The 12,856-nt window shown below is 41.1% G+C and overlaps 1 protein-coding gene across 2 annotated transcripts in view; it reads right to left on the bottom strand.

Moving 5' to 3' along the window:
* Positions 1–12,856, bottom strand: part of MIDEAS (mitotic deacetylase associated SANT domain protein) — a 49,096-nt gene that overhangs the window by 1,329 nt on the left and 34,911 nt on the right. For both annotated transcript variants that reach the window (XM_027808029.2, XM_005441164.3), the window contains 10 exons: positions 10,128–10,445; positions 8,816–9,161; positions 8,282–8,348; positions 6,534–6,676; positions 5,581–5,684; positions 4,117–4,192; positions 2,837–2,925; positions 1,561–1,710; positions 1,186–1,356; positions 593–792 (listed from right to left, as the gene is read on the bottom strand). In XM_027808029.2, coding sequence (XP_027663830.2) covers positions 593–792; positions 1,186–1,356; positions 1,561–1,710; positions 2,837–2,925; positions 4,117–4,192; positions 5,581–5,684; positions 6,534–6,676; positions 8,282–8,348; positions 8,816–9,161; positions 10,128–10,445 — 1,664 coding nt within the window. The remainder of the gene's footprint in view (positions 1–592; positions 793–1,185; positions 1,357–1,560; positions 1,711–2,836; positions 2,926–4,116; positions 4,193–5,580; positions 5,685–6,533; positions 6,677–8,281; positions 8,349–8,815; positions 9,162–10,127; positions 10,446–12,856) is intronic.

The following is a 12,856-nucleotide window of genomic DNA, read 5'->3' as shown; positions in this document are numbered from 1 at the left end:
TAAACCATATCCCTAAGTGGGAACTGAATTTTCTTAACATTTATGAATCTGTTGGCAACAAAGCTACAAGAACAACTAGAACCATGTGAGGAAATACAAGTATATTTTACAGTCACAAAAGACTGGTGCAAGTTTAACCAGATGTAATATCTGCTGCCATATCAATGGTAGTGTCTTGTATTTCTACACCACTGTTCATTAGAAAGTCCTAATGTTCTTAATATGTGATCTAGCAAATATATAGAAATTACTCATCACAAAAATGTAAGCATTACAGAGGGGCAATATAGCAGCTGTTTGAGAGTGCAGCTTAACACCACATACTGCACACAGCTGAAATGCAGGTAGCGTCTCATTCCATTTGAGAAAAAACAGTCAGCAGCAGCAGGTAATTATCCAAGTAGTAGTATCTTAATATCAATTATGTAAAAATTCCTAATCTGCAAGTATGAGTAGGGTAATAAGTCATTAAAATTATGGCAAATGTCTCTGGCCTAAATAGACAGAAGGAAAGCTCATTTGAGAATACACTTCCACAGGAGATGGCCTACTGCAGTTCTGTGACTATTGCTGGAAGCGGAGTTGCTCTTACCTGCCGCATTTTTTACATGGAAATGTGTTTTCTGTGTTCTGAGTTTTACTGGTAGCATCTGATTTTATCTTCTGTTTCCGCCGCCTCCTCTGCACTGGAGCAATAATGGGTTTTCGAGGCTTCACTGTTGTCTCCCTTGGCTTCCTTCCAATTCTGCCTGTGACAATTGCCTCTTGACTGCTCATATTTGCATCGCTGGCCTTTGGAGAGAGGGGACAGTTAAGGCAAACTGAACTTAAACCCACCATCAGAAGGAAAACAATGGCTGAGCTCCTGTGCTTCGTTTATTTAATTTAATGAGGAAGTCTTCAGGATATTTCTCATCATGATCCTATGCATGCACCAACCACAAAGAATTATATTGGGTTTTTTTCCCTTACTCATCCCAGTTCTCCCACCACAGCACACAGTTTGGTTGCTAGTAATACTCTAAGCTACCGCAGCCCAGTCTTGGCTCTGGGAGAAGTTAGAGGTGGAAACTTTTTCTGTATGGAACTCTGCACCTGGTATTTTCTAAACTAGCTGCAGAGTGCAGGTGGCATAGAAAGCACAACACGCACAATGCAGCACTTACTATTGTTACTGCTACTTACTATTAAACCATCTTGTAGTGTCTGTTCATCTTTGAGAGGAACTGTGCTCTTCTTTCTGTTATCCAACCCTTCCTCTGCCTCCTCTTCTTCCTCCTCTTCCTCCACATGCCCCTGTTCTTCACTGTAAATGTCCCGTCTGGGAGGAAGAACACGTGCAAACCTATGGGAACTCTTCACCAGAAGATAAAAGAACTGTTAATTTTGGTTTCTGTCAGTAAATGTCATTACAAGACACAGGGCATAAGCTTCTGAGTCTAGACTCTTCCACACTGGCCAGACCATTTCTGCTTTTGATTTTACCAGCAAATGAGACAACACACAAAACCAGACTTCACACCATAGCCCAAAAGAGGTGAGAAAAATTTAGAAAATTACCTTGATGTCAACTTCAGCTTCATCTTTCATAGATTTCTCATTAGCACCATCAATGTCCCCAAAGATTAAGGTCCCATTCCGACCAATTTTCACTTGTTTCTTGTATGTGTAGTAGAATTCCACACACTGAGCCACTGTTTTTGTTTTTATCTAGTGTTTAAAAAACAAAGTCCGACAGAATAGATGATTTCAAGAAGGCCTATAAATAATTACTAAAGGTGCAATAAATACACTTTATATTTTTCTTTTCTCAGTAGGCTCCATTCCACCACAACTGCTGTTAGAGCTGCCTTTTCTGCGTCATATTCACCTGCATGCCCCATCCCACAGCCCATCCCCTACTGCCACTGTTATTCACTGGTCACTACAGGACCAACTTCCCAAAGAGAAGCTGGTCAACGTAAAGGTGACAGAACCTGGCACTTCATAAGCTTAGCCTCCAAAATGTTCCATTTGAGCTGTCAGGCTTGAGAGAAGCCTTTCAGTTTTATGGGGGAGCTTTATTTTCCAGCAGCACTTCAGAAGATCAGACCAGAATACCAATCCAAAAATGGAAAGTAAGTTTTGCAGCTCTTTCCCGTTTTGGACACATGCATTTCATACACAAACAGTGGTAGAAAATTATCAGTACAGACCTGTGACCATCTACATATTCTCTATCATTGATTTTCCTGAAGTTTTGGAATATATTCTTAGCTTCTGGGCTTTTGCAACTTGAATGCCTTTTGGGAATTTATTCAGTAAACATGTACGCAGCTTTTGGGTTTGCACTCTCCTTCAGTGATTTCCCCAGCACTGAAGTGTCATACCTCGTGAAAATAGGCGGGAGGGATCATTTTTACTGTCATTGTCACAGAAAACTGGAAAGAGATCCTAAAAGAGGCATCATTCACATACCCTTCTTTGGTCCTTTTCATTACTAGCAAGGATGTGTTTCTATTTAGTTTTATAAGCAAGCCATTTAAGCTGTACTGGAACACAACCAACGCTCTAAATACACCCTGTAGAAGTGATACCTGCAGCATGGACTACTGGAAGTAATGCCGGAAGTACAAGGGTTAAGTAAACAACAACAGCAAAACAAACACACTATTGTTCTAGCTTTCTAGTGAGATTTTATGCTGTGCTGGATGATAAAACTTACCCGAAATCTTTTGAGTGCAGGAGTTAATACCACAGTTTCATAAAAATTAAGATTGAACTCCCTGTATTAAATGCTGAACAAATACATAAGAATGTATCCTAGCTGTCATTAAAAAACACAAAAGTAACTTACAAGCTTTTGGACCAAGAAAAAGTCTTTCTTGTAGATTGCAATGCCTTTGTTGAAAAGTTTTTTTTCAGCAACTTTCCACTTGTCTGATCCTATAGGAAAAAAAAAATCGTAACAGAAGCCCTTGAAATTTGAAATGTTTAGTCTTCTATGTACTTTTTTTTTTATGTTTGCCTTAAATAAGACAAATAACGCACACACAAGGGTGCAGTCTCTCATCATACCTAATCCAGCATAACTGTAAACTGCTGTTAATGCCTCCCCTACCGCTCCACTTCAGCCTGCCTCTCATCACTTTGTGTTAGATCCATTACTCATCCCCACCGGTTAACTCAATTCAGCTTGCAAAAACCAGTCAATTAGATAAATTAAGATGTTTTCCAAAAAAACAGCAAGGTAAATAGACAGACACACTTTCTGGTGGCCAGTCATAGGATTTTATACAAGGGAAATGGTGTGGCAGGAAAACAGCATCTTCCCCTTCAGCAGCAATCCACTGTACTCGAAGATTTATTACATCTCAAATATTCCTACTGTCCTAGCACCCTTCCCTCTAATAACACACACATTTTGGAATCTCCTCCTGTCTTATAGATACTACTCAAGTACTATTTCTCAACGATTATAGTAGGAGCGTGCAATAATGAAGAAATGTAATTTCTATAGTTTGTCGCACAGCTAGTAGATGTCTCTCCACCACCTTACATCAAGTCTTTCAGGTGGCTAGGGCCACTCTAAATCACCGAAGTTAATGTTACATGACTAGCTATTTTCTAATTAGGTACAAGGCAAAACAAAGGCCGTTTATGGCACTTGAGATTTTGCAGAAACGTTGACAGACGTCAAAAGTTGGCTGAGGTTTCTACAGCAAACTCTTGAAAACTCCTCCCATGAAACTTCCTCTTTAACTCCACCCTGGAAATTCATGCCAGAGAGCCTGTGGTTCTGAGGTTACCACAGCCTTTCTTGTATGTACTAGCTATCTTTCTGCATTCTCTGTGGCTTGATGTAAGAGATCATATTCCCTTTTCCCCATGAAGAAAATCAGAACACACACATGCAAATTCACACATGCACATGTTCTGAGAGGTGCAGTGTTTTTTACATTAGAAGTGTCGTAATTTGCACAGGCAAAATTCCTGGCAGACCATCATTTGACTTATCAGGGAGAACAGCGGTCTTTTCATCTTACTTTAATGTTACAGTGTTTCTCAAAAGAACAGAAAAGAATAGAAAGATTCCTTTATGATAGACAGGCAACACAGTTATTCTGGTTAACAAACCTGTGTAGTGATAATCTGCCAAAGGGTGGGTAGGTGATCGTACTGGCCTCTTCAATAGCAGTTTGGTCAAAGCTCCCTAAGATAAACATAAAAGAATTAATTTAGTGTTTGGGGTATCCAAAACAAAGATCAGACAATTGTTAATCCTCTCCTTTCTGGCAAGCTAACTGAAAAGAACGGTAGCACAGTTTAACATCTGGGACAATTTTAAACATCACATTCTCAACTATCCACCGAGTCTTACAGGTGAGTGGTAAGCTCCCAGCACCCCTTCATGTCTCTGAATTGCCACTTTCCAATGCAACCACCACAGCACTGGGAGAGAGTTAATTCCATAGAGACCATGCAGCAATTTCCTCTCATTTACTGAAGGCTAAAGTTACATACTCATATCCAAAACCACTGCCCTAAATGATGTCTGTCGTAAACATTCAAGTCATTGTGATCTTACCTCATTTAACTAAGCAGTATTTCAAAATAAACAGGGCACTCACATGACTGAAAGATTCCACACCAAAAAAAAAAATAAAAACAAACCACCCTCTCAAGCTGCTTTTTACTTTGCATTGAAATTGGAAGCACTTTCAAAGTTAGCAGGAAGGAAAGAATGGAGTCATGCTTCCATCAGCAATTTACATCACCCTAACAGTGAGCTCCTGCAGCCAGGGGCTACCTTGCGCCTCCCCAATGCCAGCAACAGCATTTGCAATGGTGGCTGGTTCGGGGAACTTACCTAGCAGAAACCTAACACATACGCACAAAAGTTACTTTTTATTTGTTCTCTTCTCCAATGTAGGTCAATACAGTCTCACAATTGTCAGTGCCGGCACACCACAGGGGACACGAAACAAGCAGCCAGGCAAAAAGGTGCGGGATACTCCTGACCACAGGGCTGATTTATGCCAAGTCAAATCACTCACAGAACTAAAAAAGGATGACAACCCTGTGCCGTACGCTATGCTCTGCTCTTTCATGTTACCTCCCCAGGGGTGTCAAAGAGCATTCACAAAAGTGTATCAAGTCTTACAGTACTGATGTAAAATTAGCAGCACAGCCATTCTATAAACATGCACAGAGAAAGTGCTTCCAAAAACTAAGAGGAGCAAGACACTGCGCTTAGTCTCAATTTCAGCTCCAGCTTCTTATTTTTCCTTCCAATGGTCATCTTCCCAGGAAGACAACACTTAAGATTCATTTAGCAGTCTCAGCTTGCTCATCCTGGTAGACTACCAGTCTGTTGGTTAAAAAGCCAAACATGTCAAAGTTGGAAATGTGCAACACAGTAATTGAACATGGCACTGTACATGAGGCAGAACCCACTTTAGGAACATCCAAAAGACACTAAACAGTGGGAGCCATGTGCATAGGAGGGAGTTTGCAAGGTTCTCCACTCAGGAATGACAGGTTACCTGGCCTTCATTAACATCTTTGACCACATCAAGGTGAAAAGCTGGGAAGACTCACCAGAACGCTTCCCTTTGCTTCATGTAAGAAATGCAATGCCAGCTCCTGGTTGGTTCCAGCCCCAGGAAAAATGCTTGAACAGGCAGCAGCTAGCAGGTTTTCCACTATTTCCACAAAGGTACCAAACAAATTCAGATAAGATTAAAATGGATTTTCCTACAGGCTTTGCAACATTAATTAGCTCTTTTGAAGCAGGACTAGGCATAACAGCAAGTAAAACTCTCAGAAGTTGAACGTCCTTGCAAAGTTATCTGGGTCAAATTTGAACACAAGAACTGATTAGACCACAAGGTCATACAGCATTACTCTGCACGCAGCACTTTTTATACAGGGAGTTTTCTGCAAATCTCCTCCCTCCTGTAACGTCTTCCCATCTCCCTTCACCTCAGAAATTTCCCAAATTCCCCCTTATACTGTTAATTTCCATTTCACAACACACTTTTTTCCTCTCTCTCATCAGAAAGATTTCTTCCAAGCCTGCCTACTTCCTCTTCCCTTCAGGATTTACACATGCCACAACCCCTGTGCACCAAGAGCTCCCCAAGTCTGCTACTAGCCGCTTCCTTGTCCTTATTTCCATCTATAACTTGATTTCTCAAAAATGCTATTATGTGTAGAACACCCCTTGAAAATACAGGAATTGAATGCATATGGCATTCAAATGTTAGCAAAAGACAAGGAAGCTTCACTGAGCAAATGCTGCTCTCTGCCTGACTAGTAACATATGGTCCCATTTTATCTCAATTAATAGAATTCTATCTCACACACACACATACACCCCGCCCCATCAGACACAACCTGAGTTTTACTCCTAAGACTGTTTTCAAGACCACTCGAACTTAGTATCTCTGAGCTACCAGTTAAGTAATAAGTTACACATACAGTAGATATGTGGTTTCCCCTACTACAACTGTGACAATTCAGTCCTGTTTACCAGCCTTCCACATTCTTACCATTCTTTTGGGTGACTTTGTTGGTTTCCAGGTCACCCCATGGCTGCCACACCAGCTCTGCTTTATGTTCATCAGCTGCTGCCAGAGACCTGTCTCGGAGCGATGGGATTTCTGCCTGAAAGCGAATTCCTACATTTATTCGCCTACAGAAAACGTAAAAAGTAACGGTCAGGCCCCCTTTACAATACCCAGGCAGTCTCCATCTCTGCTAGAAGCGCTAATTGTGAAGAAACTGAAATGCAGCAAGCTCTTGCATATAGCATGAACAGCTTTCAGGCGTTGTAGGTTACATCAATAAGTATGACTCAAAAGGTGAGAGGTTTTACATTCATTTACCAGTTTCCATTGTCTTATCAACAACAGCTGAAATTGGATTTAAATTAGGATCCCCTAATAACCGCTCAAAGGTCAAAACCTGAGGGGAAACAAAAAATATCTGTCCAAGAAGAGGTTCCCCTGGATAAGTGTGAAATTAACCAACAACTAAGAGATCAATTAAGCCATTTTCAAAACAGATTTAAACACCACCAGATGTGCTTATTTCCATGAATGGGCTCAGTCTAGAAGGGATCTGCAAAGGTGACAAAAGAATAATCTGGGTTCATTCACCATTGAAAATTTCCTCAGGACAGCCTGCTGTCAAAAGTGCATAGAACAGCTTCAAACAGGACGGTAAAAATGGAAAAAGGGTGAGAAAAAAATATATTGGCAGCAAACGCTCCATTCGATTTTTAAAATACAAGCCATTTTGAAAGAAAAAGTAAAAAAATCTAGTATTTCTCTGGGGAGAGTTTGAGTTAAACATCTCCAATGTTACAGGATACACTGCCAAGTCAGAGCAGGTTCCTGCCTGCACAGTCAGCAATGCAGAGCCGTGTGGGCGGTTTTATGCCATATGGGTGTTTCCATGCCATGCATCTCCACGTTTAGGTTTCGCAAGAGTTCACTAACCTAAGTATAAGAATGAATTGGAATTATCTTGTTGTAGTTCCACAGCACCGAACTTGAGCTGATAACACTCCCAGAGGGTCTGCAAGGGCTGTGCAGAGACATTTGCTACTCTGCTTACGTTTAACAGGACTGGCGCCAAGCCTAAGCTTACAACTTCAGCTTCAGTATCTCCAAACTCTGTTCCCTGGTGCTGCTGGGTCCGCATATGACTGAGCTTTCCCAGCATACAGCCAGCTAAAAAAGACTAATGAGGCTTATTAGCTCAGGTCACACACACTGTATGCAGCGAGTTGTAGTGCTTTCAGACCGAGCTAGCCCACGAGGGAGCAAAGTCATGTTCACAGTTATGCCGCAGCTAATAACCACATGGATAACCTGCAATCAGGCCAGTTAATGTGAGAGCTAACTACATTTTTCCATACTGCATTTTGGCCTTCCTCTAAAGGAGCATTATTTCCCTACTCTGAAACAAACATACAGCATACAAAGAAGTGTTTGTATACAACAAAACAGGACATATTCCCCTTTAGCTGACAAACAGTATTTCAGCCCAGAGACAGATGGGCACTAACAGAGAGCAGTTAGTATCACCAGAATTACAAGGTGCGTTTGCCCATATAAATTTTATCTACCTTATTGAATAATTTTTATGAAGACAATTTATATTTTGAGTCACTGATAGGAACTGCTTTAATGTTTCTAATAGATACATCAACTGTACAGGGAGCAGCTCGAAGGTTTAGGAGGAAGAAAGGAAGCGCATTTACTACCAGGCTAAGAATCTACTGGGTACTTACGGTTCAATGCTGACTGGGGTGGCTTCCCCCACTACTGTAAGAACAGGAGGGGTAACTTCTGAACTATCTGCAAGGAAAAGAAAGAACTGCTCAGACAGCTCATCTTCACATTTGAGATACACTCTTCACACAGCTTGTAAATCTAATCCTTTTTTGAGAGCTGGATAGCTATGTAGCTATACACTAAGGGAGTTTAAGATAACCAAGAACATACCTTCCAGTCACCATCTACATCTCAGTAATAACTATTTACTGCCCCTTGGTTCAAGATAATGACAATCTATTACAGAGAAACTGGCTTTTCCATTCCTAAGAACGTCAGTAGGGGGTGTTGCAGATTACTTGGAAATGCATCTTGACATGTATGCCCAGATGGAAGCAATATCGCATTTCCCCCATCCTAGCTCCCCAGACTATGATGGAGTTGTCCCATTTCCACATAACCACACTTCCTAAAGTCATGATCTTCCTCCTATCACTCCACAGCTCCTAATCATAAATTAACCACGAAAGGAAGCATAAAGCGGAACTTACTTGATCTAAGAAGAGTTCTGTGAGCACTTTTAGGAGTCATGGGAGGTGGAACTGAATGACCACTTGAAGAGAGGATAGCATTAAAATATAGCCCAGATCCTTCTCTCACAGGACTGAGAATTGGCGGAGGAGTGTAAGGAGGTAGCTCAAAGTTCCTATCCGAAGGATGATCTGCCAGACGGACAGGCGACCTTAAGTGGCTCTGATATGGAGTAATGTTAGAATAAACAGGTGGTGCAATAAAGGTGCCAGCTTTTGGTGGTATGAAGAGGGGCTCAGGCCTTGGCCGCTGCTTTGGTTTCCGGGCAAAGCCCTCTGCTTCATCCTTTGGAACAGCATCTTCATGCTATTAGAAAAAAATTACATACTTAATTTCATTTAAAAATCTCAGGAAATTTGAAAAACTTGAGTGAGATTAAAACATCCCTTCGTGGCAGCTCAAAATCTGGACAGGACAGTCAGAGGGTGTCTCAACAATTAGCACAAAGGGAATGAGGGAGGAAGAAGATGGGGAATGGAATGGCCACAGGAACTATTAGGTAGCAACACTAGCTCTGAGTGCTTATGAGTTATATTTTACAAGAACTACACATATGTCCAGTTCAGCCTTTGGTTGGAAAGAGAATGACCTCACGGTAGCTTTAAAAAAAGGACATAAAAGTGTAGCAGAAACCTGGTACAGAGACAAGGTGACACCAAACAGCAATAAGAGAACAGAAGACAATATTGTCTTAGATGGTCAAGAAATTAAATGCCTAAGAAACTGCCTCAGATGCCTGTAATTTCTTTCTTATCTGAACATTCTATTGTACTCCTGAATACAAAAGACAAAAAAAACCCTGAAAAGCAAAACCTGACTCAACAGCATCCCACTGAAGGGGAACACTCAAGTTGCTGACCTTCAGAACCTCAGTAATAGATTTCAATTGCTTGAGAATAAATCTTCACTTTGTATTTTATTCATATACAGAGATATGTGCACTACTCAGAGTTTATTTATTATTATCTGTGTATGTCTGGAGAAAGCTGTCTTTACTTGGACAGCAATTTATTCTAGTGTTATTGACCATCTGACTTTATTCACTATTTAGTAGTGGGGCAATGCTTTGTTGTACTAGCATTAGCTATAGGTCATGAAAAGCCAGTGATACCCACATATATGGCAATATTATGATGAAAACAATTCACAGTACCCAGACTACATCCATTCCAAGTTCAAGCCCTGATATTCAATAGAAGAGCTAATGGATAAAAACTATGTTATTAAATCTAACAGATTTGGTTCACCCTTGATTTCTTAGTCTATCCATACCTGATTTGAGGTTTCCATGTTAGTATTACGATTAGATCGCCTCCGAGTGACTATCACAGAAGGCTTGCGTTCACAAGGAGCTCGATCGTTTGTTTGGCCTCTCTGGAGTTTTCCATCCTCAGACTTTTCCTTTCCAAGGCTCTGCAAGTCAATTTTTCTCACTGGCACAGACACAGGAATGATAAGAGGCACAAGGCTGTTATCTTCCCGGGCTCTTTTGGGAGCTGGTGAAGAACTGGCAAATTCCACAACACTTTTTGCAGCTGTAGGTCCTGGAGCCATGTGCATAGTCTTCTTCTCTTCTGAAGTATCCAGTTCCTGAGAAGACAAATAGATTCCTTAGAAGTCCTGTAGTACTTACATAATAAATCAGAGAATATCTCACCTTCGGTGTATATCAAGTTTCTCAATGCAATTTCCAAGCTGAAATGGGTTTGAAAAAGTCTTACTGGAGGAAAAAAAAGCATACTTCACAAAAGCGTTACCAAGATTTCTTAGGATTACTTTAGGACTGACTGAAGTCTCAACTGCTAGAATCTTTGTATAAATCACTCTTCAGTATCACTTCACTACCTAGGGTTTGACATATTATTCTCCAGATAATTTTTTTGTGCCCTGCCATATAACTTCCAACAAATGTTCTTTAGTTTTAGTAACGATCAAAAGCTGCAGGTTATTAATTTCAAAGATTGGACCTCCATTCCAGGAAAGACCAAACCATGATAATCTTAATTAAATCTCTCATACAAAAAAACAGAGCTAGCTTTTTTGCTGCATTTTTTCCAATATACACAACAGAAGCAACTTTCCTTATTATAACTGGAGCCTTTCAGGTTTGTTGTCTAACCAGGCTTGAGCCTGAAGGACTTTTGCTCAGCAGAATCAACAAGGCCTAACTGCAAGTGTGCACTTCTTGCAAAGACAGCTTCCGTGTCTCTGCTTTCTTTTACTCATGGAAACTCTAGAAAATTGAGCTCCAAGGAGATGGGAACGGAGGGCGAGTTACTGAATAAACACATGGGTACTGTAATACCAAATGGTTTCAGGCACTGTCACATCAGTGAGTTCTAGTCCCTCAAATGACTATCCACATATTCATTCCGCTCTCAATTCAAAAGCAGTTGCCAGCTCACTTAGAAGCCAGATGTTAAACTTTTAAAAACACCTTTCTTCAGGGATGTAAAAAGTCTTCTTCAGGTCTTATGAAGTGCAATCTAGAAGCTGTAGAAGATGCTCCTTTTGGTGTTTCAGAACTTCTCTCCTGACGCTCTGTTTCGAAAGACTTTGGATAGGATTAAGTATGTAAACTCATCCTCTGTCAGAGCCACAATCTACTGAGGAATCTACCTGAACATCTGTGTTTTGTAGGTGGAAACTAAGGCATGCCATCTCTCAGGTATGACAAGAGCCTCCAAGCTAGACTTCCAAAATTTTGAGGATATTTACCAAAGTCCTCAAAAAGAACCTATTGTGTGCCATTAAGAATACCTAATCCTGATTAAAAAGCTAGCCTAAGCAGGTTCCATCCTCAGGATGCAGACACATCCCTAGTCATTTCACTGTGGTCATAGATCAAGAAAGCTGGTTTTACTGATGAGCGAGAGAACACACTCCAGCTGGCCCTCAAAGAGCCAACCCATGATAGCTAGAAGGACATGAGACTCAAGTCCCACTTTGATACTATATTTATATTGAGGGAAGCAAAACTGTATTGTCACAAGATGCGTCAGAGCCTGGAGTTAAGTGCTCTGGCCTCTCTCCGAGACTCCTGGTAACTTTTATTACTTTCATAAGTAAACAGGTCCACTCTGAAACACTAAGCCTTCAAGAAAAAGCTATGTGCTAAGCTCGAGCAAATAAAATCAATCACACTAAGAAGATTTAGGACTGCCTCCTTCCAAGACCTTTTATTAGACTAAGGCTAAGTGTGCACTGAAAGGTTTGTCCTGGAAGCGATACTTCAGTTTAGAAGTCTGACTGCTTCTTCACAGAGACTGGAGATACCTGCCCTCACCACACACAATGATGGAACACACAACTGAAGACTCACAATTGTCATCAGCTGCTCCAGATTGCACTGCAGAAGGCATGAATGAGCTCTCGAGGACCTCCCTTCACTCCAGGTTGGTGACATGCACCTGTATTTCCCCATGAGACTATCAGTTTTGTGTTTGGAGGGCATTCATCATGCTGACAGATATGTCACTACACACCACTACCTCTAGATAGTAAGGGGCTCTTGCAAATTTTTGTAGCTTCCCTCCACTACTTCAGGAAAGAGACTAACAAGGATGCCTTTCCCAACATATAAACAGGTGATGGAAACCAATACCAACTTCGACTAGTTGTGCCCATACCTGAAAAAGCAGCTCACATACGGCTTATGCTGACATACATGGGCCTCCGTTCATCAGGGAAATTTATCCTGTTATCACCTTCATTACTGAAGCCTAGTTAAACATCTGGGAAAGCTTTGGGATCACCTTCTGGCGGTAAGATCCATAGTCAATAGTTTTGCACCACTGCTCAGAGCAGTGCATTCATACTACATCTAGATCGCTGCCAAGAAAAGTCTTGGGTTTAATCAGGTTACTTTTTTCCCTCCTGACGTAGCTGTTACTAGTGCAAGCACTGTGGCATACTTTCTGGGTATCTGGGAGGCTAACAGCAATCAAACACGTAATGACAATACAAATACATGAACGAGCACCAATTCTGACCAATCTACA

This window comes from Falco cherrug, chromosome 7 (genome assembly GCF_023634085.1).
Source record: "Falco cherrug isolate bFalChe1 chromosome 7, bFalChe1.pri, whole genome shotgun sequence".
NCBI lineage: Eukaryota > Metazoa > Chordata > Aves > Falconiformes > Falconidae > Falco > Falco cherrug.
This window is presented reverse-complemented; position numbering and strand designations above follow the sequence as displayed.